This window comes from Mauremys mutica, chromosome 1 (assembly GCF_020497125.1).
Source record: "Mauremys mutica isolate MM-2020 ecotype Southern chromosome 1, ASM2049712v1, whole genome shotgun sequence".
Taxonomy (NCBI): Eukaryota; Metazoa; Chordata; order Testudines; family Geoemydidae; genus Mauremys; species Mauremys mutica.
Window position 1 is genome coordinate 66,613,023 of NC_059072.1, and position 16,832 is coordinate 66,629,854.

General features: G+C 40.6%; 1 protein-coding gene and 1 long non-coding RNA gene across 2 annotated transcripts in view; one reads left to right on the forward strand and one right to left on the reverse strand.

Moving 5' to 3' along the window:
• The window catches only part of BEST3 (bestrophin 3), a 28,006-nt gene extending 15,625 nt beyond the window's left edge, over positions 1-12,381 (reverse strand). The window contains exons 1-3 of the mRNA XM_044985674.1: positions 12,218-12,381; positions 9,599-9,693; positions 8,799-9,032 (exon numbers count right to left, since the gene is read on the reverse strand). Of these exons, the coding sequence (XP_044841609.1) occupies positions 8,799-9,032; positions 9,599-9,693; positions 12,218-12,369 (481 nt within the window). The 5' untranslated portion in view covers positions 12,370-12,381. The remainder of the gene's footprint in view (positions 1-8,798; positions 9,033-9,598; positions 9,694-12,217) is intronic.
• On the forward strand, positions 501-16,095 carry LOC123348210. The gene is made up of 4 exons (XR_006573187.1): positions 501-673; positions 7,094-7,207; positions 13,568-13,687; positions 15,633-16,095. It is a non-coding gene; the product is annotated as an uncharacterized LOC123348210 (long non-coding RNA).
• Positions 16,096-16,832: the final 737 nt, after the last annotated feature.

Sequence of the window (16,832 nt, forward strand, 5' to 3'; positions counted from 1 at the left end):
TCTGATTTAATGGTCTATTTTTAGGCAAGAAGAAACTAAATAATATCGAAAGATTATCATTCAACAGTAATTGCTTCTTGTGGTGTCTTAAAACTTGTTGAAAGTTATAGTGGGGTCACAGGAGCTTCTGACTCTGATAAATTTTCACTAACATTTCAAAGGAGTGAATGGGCAATAATGAATAAAAGTGTGTTTAGTAAACCAAGTTCAGTGGAGAATGGATTTACTGCCCTTAAAATGCTTCTCAGCAGGATTTTGTTTCTTTTGGTTTATTCAGTAGGGTTAAGAGAGGGAAAGAGAACTCTGCTCAGAAATCCCAAATCTCTGGGTTCACTTTACCTACAATCCCCGCCCCCACCAATTAGAAGGATATTGGGATTCCAGGGGCAGAAGGAGGTGGAGCCAGGGTTATCTCTAGCAGCATAGCTTCACTGGAGTAGCATTGTATATATAGTGGAAGTGGGAGCAGGGTAGCTCCAGAGCTGGCCCAGAGACAAGGGGACATTGCTCAGAAAGTGGATACTCTGGATTAGGGAGGTGACCTCTCCATGCCTGTTCCACTGTCCTCTCCTCACTTCTACCTACTCAATTAATGGTCTGGGAATCTCGCATTTTCCCCATGCAGTGGGGTGATCTGGCCCTAGCCACTATCAGGTAAAAGTTGGTCCCAAAGGTAGGTTTGGGAAAAACAATTTTTTACTAATTCTAAGAACAATAGAATTGTTTCCATTAATTTACAATTATAAACCATTTTTATACCAGTAAACACCCCCCTGCAGCATTTGTAACCTCCTCATCCCTGCATTGTGCTACGGCCTGAGAAGCAGAAAGTGAAATTTACTAGAAACTGACAGTAAACAAAAGTAAACTATAAACATTTGAAGAGTTTCAGAAAACAACTAGCCCTGAAGGAAATGATTGGTTCCTTCGTGCCTGAGTTATTTCTCACCCTGACTATTGCAATATCCCCGCTTTCTAGCTCTCACCTTTCCATTCTGTTCAAAATGCTGCAGCTAAAATAGTCTTACTAAGTAACCCAAAAAGGTGGTGGTTATTTTAAATAGTTGTGTGATGGTAACACCTAGAGGTCCCAACTGCTATCTGGAGCTCTATTGTGCTAGTGACTATACAAACACATAGACTCCAGTCTTACAAACAATTACACACACATGCTTAACTTTACTACTGGGAGTCAAGTTAAGCACGTGCTTAAGTGTTTGCAGGATTGGGGCCTAATAGACCAGACAGACAAGGATAGAGGGGGAAACAGAGGCAGAGAGGTGAAGTGGCTTGAACTAATTATTAGCGCATTCTCCATGTGTACAAGATAACTGTGCCATTTAAGGTATCCCAGGGTTAATGTGTCACTATATTTTTGTAACAGGGTGAACACATTTTAATGTGTCCCTAGGAGGAGGCCACATCAGGCCAGACAGCAGGCTGGGGCTGAGGTAGAAGGGGGGTTAATTCCCAGCCAGGCTTCAGAGTCAATTTAAGGAGGTACTCCATGTGGAAGCTAATTAGGTAAGATGGGATTATGTAGGATGAGCACTTTAAACAAGCTGGCTGGGGTAACATTGGAGTTGCTCAGTTTGGGTTGTATTGTTTGAGTTTACTGCTCATGAAGATGTATGGAAGGGATGCTGCCAGAGACTTTTGCCATGTTTGTGTCAATTTGGGTTAAATCAGGACACCTGATATAAAGCTCTATGCTGAGAGGGTAATTTGTGCTCAAACATGAGAGCCTTTTGTAAACTCTCTTTTGTTGTGCTGACCCAGACTCTACAATCACTAACAGGACAGGCAGCATTTGGTAACCTGGCAATACAGGAGCTAGCAAAGAGCTGTGCCCTAGTCTATAAAAGTCATGTGGTTACAGTATTTTGGGTAAACTTATAAATATAATCGGTAGTTTGGCAATCTTAAAATGCAGAGCTATCTGAAGGAGTGACTGGTTAAATATGCCATCATGAAGTTTATTGTTTCTTAGTAATTTCCATATAAAATCTTCTCAGTTGAAATGAAAATGATAGTTTTTCAGACTTTAAATGCTGCAAATTCAATCTGGAATTTGAAAATCAAGCTGTATTTTTTTTCTTGACTCACAAGTAATACAGATTTTGCAATCAGACCTTCAGTTCCAATTTTCCTAATGGTACATGAGTCAACACAGAATAAAAATAAATGAGATACTAAAAACTTAGTTATGTATGTAAAGTAAGATGATAAGATAGGAGTAGCTGTGTTGAATAAGAACATGACATTTTAAAGTAGTGTTTTGCTGGGCATAACTGCACGTTAAATTTCTTTTACAGTTACTGTAACAAAACACAAAGCACAGTAATATTACAGCTCTGTATTGAAAAGGTGTCTAGAACATGTGCTACTGATTTTGATGAGTAAAAAGGAAAAGTATCCGATATCCTCAAGTGACTCAACAAAGTGAGAGTTCAACAGAAAGATGCAGCACTTTTGAAATGTTCTGCCAGTTAACAACAGAATACAGTGTCTGTGCAGTTCTGCTGCCAGCTTTAGTGGTCATAATAATAAAAAAGCAGCAGTAGCCAAAAAAATCTGATGGCACAATCATGGAACCTGCTGTAACATTTTATAGAGCTTTTGATTTTCTGCTGGCCCTACTTGCCGCTACAAGATAATGAAAAAGATGTTTCAATCAGTAGGGACAGAGACTAACATACAGACCCATAAGGGCCAGAAGGGAACAGTGGGATCATCTAGTCCAGAGGTGGACAATCTACGGCCCGCGGGACCATCCTGCCCGGCCCCTGAGCTCCTGGCTGGGAAAGCTAGCTCTCGGCCCCTCCCATGCTATCCCCCCTTCCCCTACAGCCTCGTCACACCTGCCGCTCCTGCCGGGCAGCGTGGGTGGTATGGCTGGCTGCGGTGGGGCTGCGAGCTTCTGCTGCTCTGAGCAGCATGATAAGGGGGCGGGGGGTTGGAAAAGGGGCAGGGGGTCCCCGGGGGCAGTCAGGGGACAGGGAGAAGGGGGGCTTGAATAGGGGGTGGGGTCCTGAGGGGTGGTTGGGGCAGGAGTCCCAGGAGGGGGCAGTTAGGGGACAAGGAGCAGGGGGGGTTGGATGGGTCGGAGGTTCTGATGGGGGCAGTCAGGGGGCGGGAAGTGGGAGGGGGCAGATAGGGAGCAGGGGTGAGGCTGTTTGAGGAGGCACAGCCTTCCCTACCCAACCCCCCATACAGATTCGCAAGGCCGATGTGGCCCTCGGGCCAAAAAATTTGCCCACCCCGATCTAGTCTGACCTCCTGGATATCACAGGCTACCTACACCACCCAGCACCCACACACGAAACCCAACAACCGCAATTAGACCAAAGTGTTACAGACCACTGGAGACTAGACTATTATGTGCCACAGCCATTATTTTTAAAGTTAAGATATTTATGCTTATATCCATTAATGATTAAACAGTTTGTCTGAGCGACATTAATGGCAGGGAGCATTGTCCTTATCACTGAATGCACTGGATTGCTACAGTATGAGCATGTTTAATCATTGATGAAGGTTATGGTGAAACAAGCCTCCAAGTAGCCCCGAACTAGTTATTGTCATTACAGTGATAAAGGAAATACTTTCTGTTCAATCAACTAGGGAGGGTGTAAAACAGCAACTATTAAAGGTAGACATTTGTAAGTTGGCAGGACTAGGTAACTTGCACCCAAGATTATTAAAAGAATTGGCTGAGGAGCTCATGAACCATTAATACTGATTTTTAGCAAATCTTGGACCACTGGGACAGTTCCAGAAGACTGGAAAAAAACTAATGGTGTGCCAATATTTTAAAGGGTAAACAGGATGACCCAGGTAACTATAGGCCAGTTTAGCTGATATTAGGGTTGCCAGTAGTTCTGTATTACAAGGCATATCACTTATTTAAATCAAAAATTGCCTTCCCCTATTACTAAATCAGTATGGGACACCTTTTATCCCATATTTCAACCAGGGAAGTAGTGCCGCTGGAGTGGTCTGGAGCGTCACTCTGGCACCTGAAATCCAGGATGGAGTTGGCGCTCCAACCGGTTGGCAACTTGACCTGGTGCACGGAGTCACAACGCCACTCAAATTTATCCCAGTTGCCCCTTTGTCTCTCGACCCCCACTGACAACTGCCCCTCCCATTGAAATCTGAAATAGTGCTGCTGCTGCTGGCTGCAGTGAAGCCTCCTTCTGCTGCTGCCTTCCTCCAGTCCTTACCATTCGTGCTCCCCCACCCTCCGGCAGTGTGCAGTGCTGCTGCAGGCAGAGGCCAACAACTGCAGCTTCTGACTCATTTCCTGGCACCCACATGGAACAGGAACAGGAGCTGCAGCGGCTGCCTGGCCTAGTGTGCCCAGCGTTCTCTGCAGTACCCAGAGCTGGAGAGCTCGGGCTCCAGACCAAGCCCAGAAGTCTACACAGCAATGAAACAGCCCCACAGTCCGAGCCCCATGAGCCTGAGTCGGCTGGCATGGGCCTGCCCTGGGTGTCTAGTTGCTGTGTAGACATACCCTCAGAGGCCCTCGGAAGGATGGGGAGGAGAAGAGACTTGCCCCAGAGGCTCAATTCAAGACTGGGATGTCTGAGGTCTGTCCCGCATTTTTGAAGTACAGTGTTGGCATCAATAGCAATTCTGGGTAAAAGCATGGAAAGGTGTATGTGATGCAATCAGTAAAGAATTAAAGGATGATAGCATAATTAATGTCAATCAGCATGGTATTATGGTAAATAGGTTTTTTCAAATAAACAATGTAATTTTTTGAGGAGAAGAAAAGTTTGGTGGATAAAGGTAACTGTATTGATATCATAGACTTCCGTAAGGCATTTGACTTAGTCTTGTGTGACATTCTGTTGAAAAATTAGGAAAATCATGGGTGTTGCGTGAACCCCCCATTCGGGGAGGCTATCCCCTTGCCCCGCTCCTTCTGCCCAAGGCCCCACTCCCACTCCCACTCCACCCCTCCCCTCCCCCTGCTCTCGTCCACTGGGGCCAAAGGAGCTCTGAGTCCCCCACCACGGCTGGAGGAGGCCCATCTGAGCTGCCCTGAGCCCTGGCCCGCCCACCTGAGCCGCCCCTGGTCCGTTCACCTGAGCCACCCCGAGCCCTGGTCGGTCAGAGGAGCTCTGACCCCACTGCGGCCCAGTCCGGGGCCATGGCAGGGAGCATTAGTGGAGGTTTGGGGAGGCTTAGCCTCCCCCAGCCTCCGTGATGCACCACCCAAGAGCAAAATCTATACAAAATCATTGTAGCCCATATTAAATGGATTAAAAACTAGCTAACTGATATATGTCAAAAAGTACTGTAAATGGGGAATTATCATTCAATGGGGATGTTTATAGTTGGGTCTGGTTTTGGTCCAAAGCTATTCAATAGCTTTATCAATGCTCTGGAAGAAAATAAAAAATCAAAGCTGGTAAATAATGGTGGGTACAGGTAAGTTATACAGAGTGATCTAGATCACTTGTTGAAGTGCCCTCATTTGAACAACATGCATTTTAACACACTGAAATGCAAGGTCATACATCTAGGAACAAAGACTGTAGATCCTACAAGTTGGGATACAATATTCTGAAATGCAGTGACATGGAAAAGGACTTAGGGGTCATGGTAACTGACTGAACATGAGCTCCCAGGGTGATGCTGTAGCTAAGAGAGAAAACACGATCCTTGGATACATAAGCAGGGGAATATCAACTAGGAGGAGGGTGGGCGTATTACCTATGTCTGTTGCATTAGTGAAACCATTACTGGAATACTGTGTCCACAATTCAAAAAGGATCTTGAAAAATTGGAAAGGGTTCAAGAAAGAGCTACAAGAGAGATTTCAGATTTGGAAAATTCACCTTACTGTGAGAGATTTAAGAAGCTTAGTCTATGTAGTTTATCCAAGAGAAGGTTAAGAGATAACTTACTTGTACTCTACAAGCACCTGAGTGGGGAAGGGATTTCTTTGGCTCTTTACTCGAGCAGAAAAAGATATAATGTGAGCCAATGTCTGGAAGCTGAACTTAGACAAATTCAGACTAGAAATTCAGACTAGAAATAAGATGCAAATTTTTATCAGTTGAGGGTGACTAAGCATTGGAACAATTTACTTAGGAACATGGAGGATTCTCCATCACTTGCAGTCTTTAGATCTTTCTAAAAGGTACACTACCGCTCAAACAGAAGTTATGGGCTTGAGACAGGAATCACTGGATGAGATTCTATGGCCTGTGTTATGTAGGAGGTCAGAGTAGATGATCATAATGGTCCCTTTTGGCCTTAAAATCTAATCTATGAATTTATGAAATATGCTTGTAGGAAAAGCAAATGTGTAGCAATATTTTTGCTTTAACAATTTTCAGTTTGACAGTGAGGTGAAAAATTGGCACAAGTGGCTTCAATAATTACTGATGCTCTTTAAGGGTCAGATTCTGCCACCATTGCTTATATTGAATGCAGGATCAACAAGTAATCTGTTCCATAAAGCCATAGCTAACTATGAATGGGACTAATTATGGAGTATTGTATTTTACTCAACATGAGAAAGATTAGCAGAATCTCACCTCAAGTGTTCAGTACTGTAGCTGTGAAATATTTGTGGGACAAGATATATTCAGATGTATAGTGTTGATTATATTGTCATGACTTGTTCAGGGACACTATGGTAGAATATTTTCTCCACCTGTTAAGAAACACCAATCTACAGCAATGTATGTACAGTACTCATACACTGTATCTTTAAGAACAGGCTGTCTTTAGCAAAGAGAGGCAGAGGTGGGTTAGCTTGCAGGAATTGCTGTAATTTTCCTGTGCTGTGTGTATTAAGAGTAGTTGGCTAGAAGGAATAACAAAAGCTTCACTGACCTCTCAGGCTCAGGTAAACAACTTGCTGTTGAAAAATGCTAGGAAAAGGATTTCAAAATTCAACATAATTTTGGAAAAAGGAAGACATCAACCTGAGCTGGCTCTGTCAATAAGAAAGATGCAATAGGCTGGGAGTTTTTTCTTAAATATTCTAAAACTCTCATGTGTGTATATACAACATATTTTAACATAGCATAACATCAATAACTTACTGTTGTTTCCCAAAATAATACAGTTTACAAGACACCATAGAAAGAACACAGGAGTTGCCATGTCGGAACAGACCAATCATCATCTAGTCTGGTATCCTGTCTCTGACAACAGCCAATTCCAAATACTTCAGAAGAAGGTATAAGACCACAGCATGCACCTAACTGTGCAGCAGGGAGGTTGGAAAGGGAATTTATTTTGGCTTAGCTAGCAACTAGCTTCTGCCTTGAAGCATGTGTATGCTCCTAGGTAGACATTGGGATAATACATGTTCTTAGGGGTGGTGGGGGGAAACCATTTCTTATGAGGTGTAGTGGTGGTCATGGGAACTAAGTCACCAGAACATTAGAAAAGGGCATTTCCTAAGAGAAGGAATAAAAGATGCCATCTGATTATTCCGCACACCATACAAAAATGACAATACCTATTGGGCTGGCCTGTTTCCTTATAAATGATGTATGCTACCAGACAACAGATCCAGGTACCATTCCCAAACTCAGCTTCCATGGTGAATTGATTTAAATCAAACAGACTAAAATCATGGGTTAAACCATGATTTTAATCTTGTTTAGTGTTTGGAATTTTTAGTTATTTTCCTAAAGAAGGGTTAATTATCACTGGTTGGTAACCATTAAATTGTGTTGATTTGCAATTAAATATAGCATTTACAACAAATGTGGTACTTCTTTTTGCTAAAGAGGAGAATACACTATATCTGTACACATTTATTTATTATTTTTTTATTATGTTAGAAAATGGTGAATGGTGCATTTTTTATTTACTGGATGATGATTGTTTACTCATGATTTGTGTCAATCTCTATTTGGATGGATATTAGAATTACATTTTTTTTTGGTTAGTTAAATAAAACTGCCTTAAGTGTGCTGGATACATAAGGAAAAAAAAAGTTTATCAGAACATATTTTGCATTTAAAACTAACTAATTTAGTGACATGAACTGATTTTTTATGGTCACCATGTCCGTCAAGATTTTAGAACTAGTAGATCTCTTCCTCTCACACCTCAGTTTTAGTCATAGATTGAAAGAGAAAATCAAGTTTTCCTGTTATTTTGACTCCCAACTGGTTCCTTAATGTTGAATGAACTAGTTAATCAACTGTATTAGTTGAATAAACTGAAATGAAGCTGTCAAAAGCTTTAGCAGGTTCCAGGTGCTTAGCCAGTGACTTCCACCACTTCAGTGGTTTGACTTTCTTTGAAACTTTGGCAGCAAGGATGTAATATTTAACATTATTCATTTAACTGAATTTAAATGATTTTATTAGATTATAGTAAGTTTAGGCCTTAACATAGGTTGTAAGAATTTCAAATTTAATTTTAAATTGGGTTGTTTTAAAATAAACTCATATTTAATTTAAATAAAAAAATCTTTTAAAATTTTTTTTGTAAAAAAAAAAATATTACTTTTTTTAAATTCACTCTGTCATCCTCTCACTCCTCTGGCTGAGAAAGGCTGAGTGCAGAGGAGATGTAGCATGCTCAGTCATAAGAGCCTCATCTTGTTCTAAAATGGACCTAGATAAAGAATTTAGCAATGGTGGACTCTTAAGAGCATTTTAGCTAATCCTTCTCTGCCAGTGGGTGACTTTGACATGCGGTGGTCTGACAGGGATAAGGGGTTAAAGAGAAGAAAATACAAGGCAGATCTCCAACATCCCCATCTGTAGTCAAAAGGGCAGAGCTTACTGGGGAAAGGAAATTGACAATACCTGCTTCTACCACATGGTCCATGGTTGGAAATCTTTTGTATACAGCTGTGCTCACTGAGCGGAAGATGATCAGGGAAGTTAAATTCACATAACGCATTAGAGTCCTCCTAAGTAAGCGCCCGTATTCATCTCTTCCCTGAATGCTGCTAGAGATCAAGAACATAAGTCTGTCTGGCCATGGCAGATTCACAAACTGGTTCCACCAGCGGTTCACCACCAAAGTAACGTAGAATCCTGTGTGTTAAAAAAGTATATCAACATCACCGTTCTTACTGCAAAACTGACACACACTCAGGTCCTCTAATGTTGAATTTTAGTTCATTCTGTAGGATGTTATCTAGGCTGCAAGGTAACTTCATTTGCCAGAATAATTGTTATAAAATATGCACAGTATGATACAGTTAAAGCCTATTACTAAGTAGCTATTACATTCCAAATCCGAATCCTGCAAGGTTCTAGGTGCCTCATGCAAGATGTTAGCACCTGCAACTCCCATTCACTGAAATGGGTGTGAAGGGTACTCACTTCACAGGATCAGGCTCAGATAGTTATTTAAACAAACACAGTTAGTGAATAAAAACTTAAATCTTCCAATAGTGAAGTAATAATTCAAGCATCTGCGGTGTTGACTTGACAAAAGCGATTTGACTTTAAGGAAACCTTAATGGATGGCAGTGGTTTTATTGTGAGACAGATTTCCAACATGCCTTTCAGCTCTGAAATACTTCCATGCATTGCCATTTGTGGCATCCTAATGGAGGCAGCTTTGTGGATTCTTTCCACAGGTACGCTGTACTTACCAAGAACAAAGGTGACTGGGATTTGTTCAGCATATTTGTCACAGTAAAGTGATAATTTTTCAAAGAACCGTTTTTGGCTTCCTGTAAGAAAAAATCTGTAGCAAAAATAAAATGTATATATCCCTTTGTAATACCACTGCAAAACTTGGATATAAAGTGAAGACAAATAAGTATAAATAACCAGATAACTGAAACTAGGAGTGATCTTGGCTAATGTGCACAGATGAATCTTTAAGGAGTTAAATTGATGAACATTTAGGGTGTTAATATTTGTAGCATGTAATAAGGGAGCTGACAGGTGGAGGAATATTATTCGCTAGTCATAAAATATTTCTCATTACTGAAGTGACAAAAAACACTTGTTCTATTCACCCATAGTATGCCACCTAATACAAATCAATGGTCTTGGTGCAAACTATTCAGCAAATGTATTTTTCTCCCATTTTTCAACTGGACTACTTAATAAAAGTGATCTGATCAGATCTTCTGAAACTGGAAAGGGGCACTAATCTGTACTTGCTGCTATGCGAAAACTCTACTTTTTCTACATCAGGGGGTATATCTCATTTACTACTAAGAAATTTGTCTTGGCCATAAGTTAAAATGCACAAAAAAATCAAATATATTTAAACTAAGGCAACTATAAGGCATATGGCAGAAGAAAGAATGGAGCACAGTGTAGAATGATAGCTAATGAAATACAACATTCTTAAACATAAGCAATTATTTTATTTATATATAAAATCTTACAGTTATCTTATCCCATATAAAAGATATACATGGCAAATATTTGGGGTTGTTTTACATTTGTAAAATAAAATCTGCTGTTCATATAGAATGCTTTCCACAGTGTACACTGAATGACAGGGAGAGTTTTTAGTAAGAATAGATTTTTTTTTAAATGAAAAGTTTTTGTTGTTGTTTCTTTACATGCCAATGATTTAGTCTTGCTACCAACTATACCTAGCTGTATGCCTGTATACCTTGGAAGATTAGTGATTGCCCATATAGACAAAGTAAGTCCAAAAAAACTTGTTTTACACGAAAAAAAAAATGTTGAGCTCCAATTCTAGTTCTAAAGAGGGACTGAAAAGTAATTTGAAGTCATCCCACTTATTTTATCAGTGATAGTCTTCATTCCATTAAGAAATTTTGTCTTCACCAAGGTGAAATTCACCATGGGCAGAGGACTAGCATGAGCCATACACCCCACTTAAGTCACACTTGAGGAATTAATTGGGACTTAAGTGTCACATAGGTCTTGTGCTGGCCTTTTGCACAGGGATAAATTTCACCCTGACTTACACACTGATCCTGCAAGGTGCTGCTGTTGAGACTCTCCTGTGAGGTAGTGAGGGGATCCACAGAAGAACTTAGGTGCCTAAATCCCAGATTTAGGGCTTGTCTACACTTACAGCGCTGCAGTGGTGCAGTGAGCTGCTGTAGTGGTTAATGAAGACGCTACCTATGCCGATGGGAGAGCGTCTCTCGTCGGTGTAGGTACTCCACCTCCCAGAGAGGTATGTCAACAGGAGAAGCTGTCTATGCCTGGGGTTAGGATGGCATTACTATGTCACTCAGGGGTGCAGCAGCATCACCAACTCCTTCTTCAGCTGTTTTATGTAGAGTGAGGCAGGTGCCTTAAGAAATGCCTTAAGTTAGGCACCTAAGCTGTCTGACTGCAGGGGAAGATGCCCATTTGTGAACCGCTAAGCAGAGATGGGCACTTCCCTGCAGCCCAGACTTAGGTTCCTGCCTTCAGCAGATGGGCAGGACTTAGCACATATCCCTTTTATCAGCATTTCCCATTGGCTAGTTCAGGCAGCTCCTGGCCTAGTGTGTGAGCTTTTGCGGATCACATTCTTAAGCACCTATCTCTCTCCATTTATTGTATAGGGATCCTGGTCGCCTAACTTGGCTTTGTGGATCAGAGTGGTGCTCCTGGATTTTCTAGGTGCCTAAAAGTAAGGTGCCATGGCTCTCAGCATTGCAATACCTACATCTCTTAATGGATCCCAACTTGAGTGCCTCCAATTTCTACTGAGTAGATGCTTGGCACCATGTGAGATTGGGCTTTTAAAAACTATGGGCTCTTATTGCAGTCCTTACTCAGACAAACCTCAACTTGCCATTTCCTGAGCAAGGGCTACATAACTGGACCATAATAATCACCTTTCAGCATTTCCTATGAAATTGCCATCTATTAACTGGTGATGACATAGATGCATAAGTATGATAATATGTCTAGACTCCGCAGTTCAAAACAGGTCATTTAGTCAGTGCAGAGTTAGAGTGGCAAAGACCATGTATTGACATAGGAGTCCTGCAGATGTTTATATGGCATAACATTTTTGGAAGATGACATATACACAACAATCATCAGCTAGCATGCGGCTGAAGTTAGAATCACTTGAAGATGATGGTTAAACAATAATTTAACATTCCAAAAATCATGTGAGACATAAATGACATTAAAAAGGGTCTAAGCAAAAGGTCATGTTATTTAGTACAAAATCAGTCATCAGCCAAAGGATTTGAAGTGTGAGACTGTCCCTTTTACATAGCATTTGATTCTGTTTAAGAAGGAGACATGAATATGTCACATGGAAACAGATGTACCTGTACAACACACTTATTGCTGTGTAAAGACTAGCAAAGGCAATAAATTCCCTGTACAGCAATTTGTAGATGCTGCCTTTCCACTTGAGGAGTAATCTGTGAAATCCAAAGAAGGTGGCATTTGCTACTTTACTGGAGTAAGTGACTGTCATTGTCTTGGCAGGTTCTTTCTAGAAAAGTAAAAACAAGCAAGAAATTGATAGTGTTTTAGAGTGTATCTTAACCCATATATATAGAGCTATAGTTAGCAGTGTCTTTGTGACCTGCAGATTTGGATTAGTGCAATAATAGAAGACCATCTAGAAGCTCCAGCTAGGGCAGATGTACCTTCCCGTCTGCCTGCTTGGCAGTGTCAGCTACCTGGAGCATACAACACCTATTCTTCAAAGATTCTACTAGCTTCCAACTTGCTCCAAGCTGCGGTTCAAGTGACTGACTAGGACTTTATGACATTTTTAAAAATTTCCAATTTTGTTGAATTTTTTGTTCAAAATTTCAACGGAAAAAACAGAAGAACAAAATCATGAATTTCCCTGTCCCATTTTCATCCATCTCTGGTATTATCTATATACCCCAATGTGATCTAGGGACTGCCTCTCCCATTTTATGTCATTGCGGCAAGTGAGATCACCTTGGGGGCTCTTCTAACAGCCCTGATATTTGAGTAGCTGGTGGTGGGACAGTCTTGTTGGTGGGTCCTCATGCCTTCTTCTGCTCCAACAGTGCAGTGCCCAAGTTAAGTCACAGTCCAAGAACTAACTATTTTCTCAGGTCTTCACAGAGCACATTGCAGGTTTCCCAACTCTCCAGGATTGTGCTAGAATCTCCAGGAATTAAAGATTAATCTTTAATTAAAGATTATGTCATGTGACAAAACTTCCAAGAACATGTCCAGCCAAAATTGGCAACCCTAGCAGCCTGAGTGGAGGGCTAGGAATTTAGCTTATATTTGGTAGTGGTAATAATGTTTTCCTGTTGACTTTGTCAAAGTGCTGTATAGCTCTTCTTGTTGTTTATGCACCTAGGGATATTGGTGAGAAGTGTACTTTAACTACAAATATGGAGAGGAGAACTTTGCTCAGCATTTTAGGTAGGAAGTGGATAGGACACAGTAGCAGTAATCTCCAGTTAATGATTGTAGAAAGTCACTTGCATTGCTCTAGCATAAATGCCACTCTTGCATGTTTTTCTTTATGCCACTGTAGGCTATTTACTTTAATTTAAAAGAGAAACTATCAAACCACAAGGGCTGCCTGATAGTGGACAACTTGGCTAGGCCTCTGATGCTGAGCATAAAATAAACCATGAAAATTTAGCTGTAAAATTGCCAATTTCTTCTTTTATTCATAGGGGAAGTAAACAGGGGGAAGGAACACCCATAAGAATTCCATTTCTGACTGATGGTCTCTCCTGAGAGGTCTGATTTGTGTGGAGAATGGCCTGGCAGCTTGTAAAATCCTGGAATATATGGTAATTACTCCTTGGCTTCTAAATGATACATGTGCTATTGCTGATTTTTTCCCCCACATCTGTTTTTCGATTGAAGTCTGATAAGTGCAACTAAGGGCTCACATCCTGGCTGATCAGTGGGTAATGGTGACGTCTTGCATGCCAGAATGCGTGGGGGGTCAGCATGAGGCATGTAGATTAAAAGTCAAAAGCCTCAATTCTAGTTCCCAACCGAACAAGTGGCTTGACCAAATGGTTATGATGAAAAGAGATCTAGTATGAATGGGGCAACAAATATTTCTGATGGGAACCTCCAGTGAAATGCTATTGGAATTGTGAAAGCCAAGTTAGTACACCTGTAGCCCTAGCTAGGACTGAAACTGAGTACCCCCAGGAGGATTTGTACTGTAGGTGCCACAATAAATTCAGGGATATTATCTAAAAAGCACTATCACATTATTTTTGTATTAGTAAAACTAAGTATAATTGCTGTTAGACCATTGGAGAGTGAATGATCACAGTACTGTATATCTATTTTCTTTCGCTTCATATGGAAATATTTCAGAACACAAGAAGCACAGATTTGATGCTCTACTTGTGTTTTTTTCTGGGAACATGTTCATAGTCTCCATTATACTTTTTTAATATATAAAATACAATACATAGCAATGGGAAGACATGGTATAAATAAGATCTATATTCATGGTTCATGGCTTTACTCTTGCAAATACTAGGCACTAGATACTATGGTTATTGGTGCTATAAAATACCTTATATAGATATTTTATTATTATTTAGCAGATATAGGGCAAAATTCTCTTCTGGTATAAATTGGCACAGTTCCATTCATATCACTACAGCTGCACCAATTTACATCAACAGAGAATTTGACCCATACCTGTAATCCTGTTTTTCCTTCCCTTCAGTATTGATTACCTCTCTGGAATTTACTCTGTTACTATGACTTATATTTTATTGTACTTTTGCTAAGGCAACCAGAAGTCCTTTGGCATTGGTGCCTAAAAATAAAATAATATTGTTGTTCTATTATCATTACTCACAAAGTTAATGGGAGTTCTGTCCAGGTACAGACTTCAGGATTAGAAGCATTACAATTAAATAGAAACCACCGTAGAAAAGGATGGCAATTAATAACATTGTAGATACATTACAACATATAAAAATAAATAACACCTATGTGCACAATTAACTATCAAATTTCTATAATTTATTTTCCTGTTATATATTATGGTGGAGAGAGGGATTCAAATGTACAGATTAAGTCCAATTAAAAAAAAACCAATATTAAGTATGTTCTGTGTACACTAACCTGCTATTCTGATGTGGCAGCTCAACCATGAAGGAAAATCCCAGACCCTTTCTTTTCCTCAAATTTCCCCAGTGAAGACGCCTTCAAGTATGAAATAGTGTCTTTGCTCCTTCTTCACCTTAGGAACATAGGCTATTGGGGGTTTGCTTACTACTGAGACCCTGGAGGAGTGGACTGACAAGCACAGGGGTTAAAATGTCTTTCCACTTCTGGAAGTCTGTTTTTGCCAAGTCCCTCACTGCTGTCAGTTACAGCAGGGAACAGACGCAAGCAACAACAGCTGCTGATCTTGCTGTTTTCTAGTCTATAATTATAACTCCACTTGCCATCCAAAGGACCCCTTTGAGTTGTATGAAGAGTCTCTGTAATGGTTTGGATGGCACCAAAACCTTTCACCTCTTTCCTTCTGTCCCCCCAAATGGAACAAGTAAGAGGGAAGCATTTTTCTCTGAGATTCAGAAAAGAGGATCAGTCTTGCCTCAATCCTGCAAAGTCTTATGAACATGTTTTGTATTACTCCCATGAGTCGTTCGTTCCATTGTTTTCAGTGCATCAACTCATGGCAATGAAGTTAAATCTTTGCATGGTTGGAGCTTCTCTCCCCACTCCTAAGGTCAGATGAACTCTGTCTTTCAGGAATCATGGTGTTAACAGGAAGCTGTGAAACGTGACACACAATGAGAGTCTAGGAGGATACCATTCAGTGCTCCATGATTCTTCACAGAATCTTTCACAAAAAGAATGAAGCAAGATGATTGCACAGTGAAATAAAACAGAGCAGAGGGAGAGAGAAATAAGATGCTGTGTAGACCTGCGGGGAAAGCTATATTTTCTGATTATTTTCTGAGAGATTTTTCTTGTTTGAGTCCCATCAATGTGTACAAAGTGATTCAGGAGCATGTTTTGTTAATTCAACTTGTCTCTGAAGGAAATGATTTGTGATCATCATCTGCTTTTTCCTCTTCGACAATAGCAGACAGAAGACACTTTGATGTCAAAACACAAAAGACATTACTGCATGGCATGTGTTTTTTTTGGGCAGGCAATGGGCTATGGTGAAATATAATAAAGCATTTTAACAATAAATGGTCTGGCATGAAAAAACATACTGCCCAATCCTATTATAGCGACCACTTTTCATAGGAGAGCTCCTAACAATGAGGATATTATACGATCGCTGTTTATAATAATTACTTAGGCCTAAGTTTGCTTGAGAAACAGGCCCTGCAGTAGATTCTTTGAGCACAAGCTTGCCACGGCTGAGACTAGGGTGACCAGATGAGATGAAGAAAATATTGGAACACATGGGGGGGAAGGGTCTGCCGGCGGAGAAAAAAAAAGCCGGTGGGGCAACAAAAAAAAAAAGAAGCCGAGTACTGCTGGCGGAGCAAAAAATAAAACCAGTGCTGCTGGCAGAGCGAAATATTGGGACAAATTGCGTCCCGACCAAAGATCGATCGGGACACAGGACAACCACCCAAATATTGGGACGGTCCCAATCAATGTGTACAAAGTGATTCAGGAGCATGTTTTGTTAATTCAACTTGTCTCTGAAGGAAATGATTTGTGATCATCATCTGCTTTTTCCTCTTCGACAATAGCAGACAGAAGACACTTTGATGTCAAAACACAAAAGACATTACTGCATGGCATGTGTTTTTTTTGGGCAGGCAATGGGCTATGGTGAAATATAATAAAGCATTTTAACAATAAATGGTCTGGCATGAAAAAACATACTGCCCAATCCTATTATAGCGACCACTTTTCATAGGAGAGCTCCTAACAATGAGGATATTATACGATCGCTGTTTATAATAATTACTTAGGCCTAAGTTT